This window comes from Hordeum vulgare, chromosome 5H (assembly GCF_904849725.1).
Source record: "Hordeum vulgare subsp. vulgare chromosome 5H, MorexV3_pseudomolecules_assembly, whole genome shotgun sequence".
Lineage (NCBI taxonomy): Eukaryota > Viridiplantae > Streptophyta > Magnoliopsida > Poales > Poaceae > Hordeum > Hordeum vulgare.
Window position 1 is genome coordinate 117,163,806 of NC_058522.1, and position 7,629 is coordinate 117,171,434.

A 7,629-nucleotide genomic window follows, 5' to 3' on the forward strand; every position below is an offset into this window, starting at 1 on the left:
GCAGTGCCGCAGTGGCCCGGTGTGGCGGCTGCTTCGGCCATGGATGGCTCCACGGTAGCTTGGCAGGTCTGCAGCGGCGGTGGTTGGCATGTCCCGACATCAGCTCGTCCGTAGACAGCATGTGTCGGCCTTCGATCCATCTACTCGTCGGTCGGGTGTTACCTTCGGCGAAGGGATGGCCCTCTCCTAGTTGCGGTTCATCGTTTGTCTTGAGCCCGGCAGCAGGACCGCATCTGTCTCGCGCCCGACGACAGGACCGCATCTGTCTCGCGCCCGACGACAGGACCGAGTCCGGTTCGCACCCGGGGCTGCACGACGAAGCGATAGAGGCCAGTTTTGGCCAGCATTTTGGGTCTCGACGCTGGGGGCACCCAAGGATGCGAAAGGCGGGACCTTTCCGCTTATCTCTTTGGTTAGGGTAGCGGTGCGGATGAGGTGGTGTTGGTGTTAAGCTCTTGGATGCCTAGGAGGCGGCGGCCCTGATGGTGGTGGGTCGATGTTGCCCGGTGGCCATGGTCGTGCGGGCGATGTGGTAGCTAGGGTGTGGCGTTCGGTGGCGGTGTGTGTTGGCCGTGGTGAAAACGCGTGATATCTTTGAACAGACCAACGGCGGCAAAGCTCGTTCCCTTTTTGAAGGCGTCGTCACGACTCTCATTGCCCGTCGTGTTACTTCAGGGGAAATTCTGATCCTTGGATCGGACGGTGATGGCACTCCGGTGTCATTTCCTTCCTGAAGGCACCGCCTTGAAATACACGGTTCGGCTTCATCTCTTCGTGTTAGGAATGGTATTGCTGTGCTGAGCGCCTCGCCTATGTATTTTGTTTTGGATGTGTGCGTGTACTTGAGTTTGTACTCAATTGTTGTTCATCGTTACTCTATATATAAAATAGGGGAAACCTTTTTGGGTAATGTGAACCAGAGGGCTGAGATCTGTGGATGAAATTAATGATTCGAGAGATGGACTAGAAGAGGTTTAATTCTTCATACCCCAGATTTTTATTTTAGACTAAATATGCTCCCCACTAGGTACGAAGAAGAAATGAAGAAATGTACATGCCCAAGACTCTGATACTCCTACTAGTAAACAGCAAGTGAATAAAATGTATATGTACTGGTAGTACGTTCCTGTATGGCCTAGTTAAGTTAACATGTGGAATTTATCTCAGAAGTTCTCCTTGTGGAAGACGAACTTGGTGGTGGTCCGGTGCGAGAAGTCGTGCGACAGCCGCCTGAGCTCCGGCGTGAGCTTCTGGTCGCCGCAGTAGAAGACCCCGACGCGCTGCCCCTGGTGGTCGCAGGCGACGCGCTTGTAGACGTCGCGCCAGCAGGGCCTGGCGAAGTGCGTGCGGACGCGGGTCCCGGAGACGACGTCGACGCCGCTCTTGGCGTGGTGGAGCGCCTGCAGCATCACCACCATGGCCGACCGCGCGTCGCCTTCCTCGTACACGCTGGTGCAGTGGTTGTGCAGCTCCACCACGGACTCCTCGCCGGCGGCGTCTCGCTCCGCCACCTCGTTCATCACGCCGCGGAACCACTCGAAGGAGCCTTCCTCCCGCGTGCACCAGTAGAAGTAGACCCGCTTCGTCATGAACCCCTCGTCGCCGGCGTGCTCCTCCCGCCGGTGGACGTTGTTGAGCACGTCCTTGACGATGCTGATGAGCGGCGTGGCGCCGATGCCGAGGCCGATGAGGAGGAGCACGTCGTACTTGCGGTAGTCCTGCGCCGGCGCGCCGTAGGGCCCGTCGATCAGCAGCCTCGGGAACCTGCACGCCAACATCAAGGAGGGGGGAATCAGATAAGTTGAGAACCAAGAAGAAGGTCGACCAACATCCTGCTCTGCTCCTACTTACTTGGCGTTGTGCTCCACCATGGACGTGAAGTCGGCTCTCAGGAGGCCGCTCTGCCCTGCCGACGGCGGTCTGCATATCTGCGACCAGACGACAACAACCAATCAACCATTGTCAAGAGCGAATCCTATTCCTTCATGCAAGAGAAACAACGCGTCGGCTCGATTATTCCTCTGCCGGTGCTTAATTACCTGGGAGAAGATGGCTCTGAATCTGCTCGTCCAGTCGCCCCGGCACCGGATGTGCATGCTGAGGTAGTCGTCGCCGGGAGCCGAGGTGATGGTGAATGGGTGCCTGCAACAGCAGCAGCAGCGGCGGCAGCTTGTCAGCTCAGGTGTCCTTCACGGCTACATTCGCAGCGATGCGGAGACGATGGAAGCCACGAGAGAGGGAGAGGGAGAGGGAGAGGGCTCACCACTCGAACGGCGAGACCTCGCTGCAGTTGACGTATATGTACTGGCCGCTCCTGTACCTGAAGCCGTGGGGCTTACTCATGTGGATGGCTATCACATTCCCAGGATACACCGCCACCTTCTCGATCCTCACGGTGGTGAGTCCGTGCGACCTCAGCGCCCTAAGAAGGCGCTCGCCGGCGTACAGCAGCACGGGGACGGCAAGGTACATCCATGTCTGAAATTTCCAAAGTGTTACTACCAAACATACTACGTAGTTCGTATCTGAAATTGCAAGACATATATACGGAGGTCGGAGCTGACCGTCTGCTTGTACCACGTCCGGTTGATGTAGAGGCAGACGCCGTGGACGACCAAGGCGACGTAGACGACGACGAAGAGGTGGTGGGTGTACCAGAACATGTTGAACCCGCTGAGCCTCTTGAGCGGGTTCCCGGCGCCGAGCTTGCTCCGGCGGAACCGCGGGTGCGCCAGCGTGTAGGCGACGGCCATGAGCACCACCATGATGACGCCGGTGACGCCCTCCACGCCCCTCACGAACCACCAGTAGTCCGGGACCCTCGTCTGCCCGAAGTAGCGCTTCATCGGCTCGTACGCCTCGTCGCTGGCGTGCAGCAGGCGCGGGAAGTCGCACGTGAGGTGGGTCACCCCGTGCAGCGCCACGCCGACGGCCACGCCCCCGGCCACCACCTTGTGGAAGTTGATGTTGTCGTTGAACGGCACGGCGGCGCCGAGCCTGGTCCGGGAGCGGAGCCAGGTGACGGTGTTGCGGCAGACTGGGAGGAGGATGACGGCCATGTTGAACTTGGTGGTCTCGGCGCCGCCCTTGGCCACGCAGACGCAGTAGCCCATGACGTCGAACGTCGGGTGGCGCCGGTACGCGTAGAACTTCCAGGCGAAGAGGCCGGCGTTGATGGACAGCCACAGCGCCATCACCCACACGCGCTTCCAGTTGTCCTCCAGGAAGTAGCGCGTGGCCGTGAGGCCCCGCCGGAGCGGGTTCGCGTCCCGCGCAGGCACCAGCCTCCGGCTGATGAGCTGGCTGATGTTGGAGCTGTGCGCCACCAGGCTCGTCGGCGCCTGGGAAGGGGGCAGCAGCAGCAGGGACTCCAGTGTCGCAAGCTCGATGTAGCCGAGCTGGTCGGGGTCCAGCTCCTCCATGATCAACGCCGTGTACTCGTCGACGCGCTCCAGGATCTTGGTGAGCTTGTTCGCGGAGGCCGTCAGAGTGAGGACCTGACAACGCAAGAGAAATTCAGAAGCATTCAGGTGACTGGTGCTGAACAAACAAGACACTATGTAGCTTCAACTGCCATGACTTGTGACACGGCGACAGAATTCTTCGAGCTCATTTCTCACCTCTTTGAGCTCCTCTTCGGTGATCCTACCATCTGCATTCTTGTCAACCCTGCGCCAAGTTCAGTAGAGTTGTCAACTTTTGACATCAATCTTAATTTCGAAATGTCGAATTTGGTCCACATTTCAGATTCCAGACAAACTTCAACTTTGAGATTGCATTTGATTGGAGACGTACATGTCAAAGAACGTCTGGAGCTTGGCATCAAAGCCTGGATCCGATAGCTGCTCCCAGAACTGCCTGAGCTCATCCTTGGTCAGCACCTGAGCAACGATCCCCCTTCGCCGTGCAAGCGCGTCGTACATCTGCGCCGCGAATTCCTCCGACCCAACCATCCCTAGAACACAAGTTTTGGAAGATTCATTTCAGAATCATGGCCGAAAATTCAGACTTATAAAGCTGACGCTTCAGGGAAATGGATGAGGAGCAAGCAGATGAGCGGGTGAACTTACCAATGCACTGGCCGAAGCGTGAGCGGAGGAGCAGGCCGTCGACGGCGAGGCGGTCGAACCGCTTCTCCACCTCGGGCCAGCTGCCCTGCGTGACCACGCTCTGGTTGAGGAACTGGAGGCCCCTGAGCGCGCGCGCGGCGCCGGTCATGCTCCTGTCCAGCCGGCGCTGGCTCACCGGCTTCGCGGACGCGATGCGCCTCAGCTCGGCCTTGAGCCTCGAGGACAGGCCGCCGCTCCGGGGCAGCAGCGCCGTGTCGGGCGTCTCGCCGGCGGCCCTGACGCTCTGGACGGCCACCGCGTCGTCGGCCCTGACGTCCAGCGTGACCTCCACGTACGCGTTCTCCTCCTTGAACCGCGTGCTTCGCCGGCTCGCGCTCTTGCCGTCCGGGCCCTTGTTCTCTTCCGGCGGTGGCCCGGCAATGGCATTGCCGTTCCCGGCCTGCCTCTCCATGCCCGTCAGCCGCGGTCGTGAAGCAAACTAGTAGCGAGCAATGCCACGTCAAGAAAGAAACGGCTGCGCTGATCTTCGGATGGCGGGTGTTTTGGTAGCCAGGAAAGCAAGAAATGCGCAGGGCATATATAGAGAGGCAAACTACTATAGATTTTTTGGCTGGAGGGGATCTCAGGTTTGCTGTTTCTTAGCCATCAACTGGTAGCATTTTGTGCAGTGTTTTTTAAGCTTTGGTGAGGGCGAGAGTCAAGAGGAAAGAGAGAGAAGCAGGGAATGGGCATGATGGAAGGTGGTGGAATGGAATACAGTGGGCGCCCCTGTCTCGCCGCTCCGATGGCTTTGTGCAGTCCGGCAATCCAGCCCCTGGTTAGGGAGGGGTGGCCTTCAAAACCAGTGAATCCATCCATTGTTCATTTAACAATGCCGTCCAGGACCTGTGCATGCATGTGAGGCTATAGCCTGTTCTCAGAATGTGGTTCCCATGTATAAAAAGAAAGAAAGGAGCTACATGCGTCTGGATGTTTGGAAACAGCTGTTCCCTCCCGTCGGAAAAAACGCACTCTAGCGTGGTAGCTTTGCGCTGGCCATGGCGGGAAAAGAAGGGAAAAACCATGGTCAAAGTATCACGTAAAACCATCGTCGCTGGCGTGCAGCAGGCGCGGGAAGTCACGGGAGTACAAGTCCAAGTGACGAGGGTTGTTGAGGGACGCATCATCGGTGCAAGTCCGAAGTCTGAGCACAGCTGGATGGGCTGAAGCACCCTACGCACCCCCCGCGTCCTACAGTACAGCACAGCACGTCACCCGCCCGCCGCGACAAGGAAACAAGGGAACCGGAGAAAACCACCGGCGGCCGCCACCAAGGGATTACGGACTCGAGACTCTCTTCTTCTTTATATAATAATGGCTGGTCACTTTTTTTTACGGAACCTGCCCGATCAAACCCCACATCCCGTCCTGACCCGCAAATATTTTTACAGGGCGCGGTAAAACTTCTTCCCTAACCTCTAGTTTCATGGACCGGGAGGCCGACCCGAGCTCAACCTCTATCCGCAGCAAGATTTGGCGGGAGGGACATTTCCGCGCGGCCTTTCCCGCTCCCCCCCCCCCAACCCGCCGCCACCATTGACTCGCCACCGCACGCTCCGGTGCATCCTCCGCGGCCGTCCCTTGCCGCCATAGACGCCTCCTTGCTGCCCCCCGTCACTGTCGAGGTCGCACACGCTCCTTTCCCCTCGGACGGATCTCGTCGCCGGCCATGTTGGCCCCGCCGTCGCTCAAGCTAGCGTTGCGCCTGCCCGCAAGCGGCAAGGCAACGTGGTCGTGCCGGGCGGGAATCCGACAGCCCCCGCCGCGAAGGTTCGCGCTCCGGGCGCTAACGCTGTTGTGCGATCTCAGCGGGCGGCGGAGAAGGTCACCAAGGCCGCGGGCGTCAAGAGAAAGAGGATTCAGGCTCCTTCATCCTCTCACTCCATCCCGGAAAGAGATGCCCCGGCGATGCCGTTCAACGGTGTCGCTCCCCCCGCAAGCGAGGTGTTCGACGAAATGGCCGGAAGGTATGCGTCTTCGGTCATGGTCATTTCCTTTCGTTTTCGCCATTTGTTGGGATAGCTCGTGACTTGTCAATCGTTCAATATAGCCAAAGATCGAAGAAGTACACGATCTTGGAAGATCAAGCTTTGATCCAAGCATGGAGTGCGGTGTCTCTTGATGTATGCACGGGTACTTCTCAAACCGTCAAGAGATATTGGCAAAGGATCGAAGATCAATACTTCCGCATTATGGCAAAGTATCCAAATAGGACTCCACGCACATTTCGGTCGCTTGAAGGGCGTTGAAAGAATATCAAGCCTATGTGCAGCCGTTGGACAGCTTGCTTGGAGCAAGTACGCAATGCATTTCCAAGTAGGACCGTGGAATCTGACTATGTGAGTTTGTTTTGCCTTTGTTCAAGTTGTGGGTAATCATTTTTGCATCATATTTGCATCATGAGAATTGATTACATCAGTTTATTCACATTGTGTAGGACAAGATTGCCCAACATAGATACAAAGACATGAAAGCTTCGACAGGCAAATTCTTCAAACTAGAGCATTGTTGGGAGTTGCTTCAAAAATGCGAGAAGTGGAAGTTGATCGACAAAGAATCTTTGTTGCTCGCCGAAGAGAACAAGATCATGTCAATGAACCGCGATGACATGGACGACATCACTAAAACATGGCATGATATCACAAGGAGAGAGATCTTGAAGAGGAGAATGGTCTTCTCTGCTCCATATGGTGGCAATGTCGATGAACTTCAAGATGAACTCGATGGCGCGGAGTGAAGATCGACCAAGATGATGCAAGACCCTCTTTTGCGTTTGTCGTACTGAACTTGGCTTTTATTTACGCGTAAAACTGTGTTATGTTTGTTTGAATTTGAACTTATTTGTGAGAACTTATGTCAAATGCGAAAATTGAGCGTTTTATGTTTTCGGGGTGACGCGGCTGTGTCCGAACAGACCTCGCAAAAGTCAACCCGTATAAAAGCATATTCGATGAATATACTTTTATATTCAACGAATATACTTTTATACATGTCCGTTTCGAGCGTTTGGGAAGTCTGCATCCATGCCAGACCGCAAAGGGGTTTTGCACTGCGGACCGACATTATGAGGGGTCTGCTAGAGTTGCTCTAAGTCCACACTGGGGGTGAGACATTTTAGACACATTCTCGGCCTCGATTCGCCTCGTTAGGTTTCAGGTCACTCGGCGCTCTGCCACATGGTTTCAACAAAGATATAAGCAGAAAAACAGGGCAATGTTCATTGTTTCAGCTCAACGGCCAAATGCCATTAGTTTTCATCATCTGTTATGCCAAAATTGTACTGCTCCGTCTCATAATATAATAACGTTTTTTCAAGCTAAAACCACTTGAAAAACGTTCTTATATTATGGAACGGAGGGAGTGCTGGTGAACTGCACATTGATAATTAGCTTACTATAGTCATATATGCATCTTTGTGGATTCAATGGACAAAAACATTTGGAGAACTCTTGCTATAATTTAGCAGAGATGCTTGTTCTCTGACACAGCAAGGCCAATGCTCCTCAGAAACAGCAAAAAA

The 7,629-nt window shown here is 55.6% G+C and overlaps 1 protein-coding gene across 1 annotated transcript; it reads right to left on the reverse strand.

Annotated features, from left to right (window-relative positions):
* Nucleotides 1-947: 947 nt before the first annotated feature.
* Nucleotides 948-4,953, reverse strand: LOC123397991 (respiratory burst oxidase homolog protein B-like). The gene is made up of 8 exons (XM_045092501.1): nt 4,071-4,953; nt 3,796-3,955; nt 3,621-3,669; nt 2,565-3,497; nt 2,264-2,478; nt 2,040-2,142; nt 1,852-1,928; nt 948-1,764 (listed from the first exon to the last, which is right to left on the reverse strand). Exons 1-8 carry the CDS (start codon nt 4,519-4,521, stop codon nt 1,164-1,166), a joined length of 2,589 nt encoding a protein of 862 aa, XP_044948436.1. The 5' UTR covers nt 4,522-4,953; the 3' UTR covers nt 948-1,163.
* Nucleotides 4,954-7,629: the final 2,676 nt, after the last annotated feature.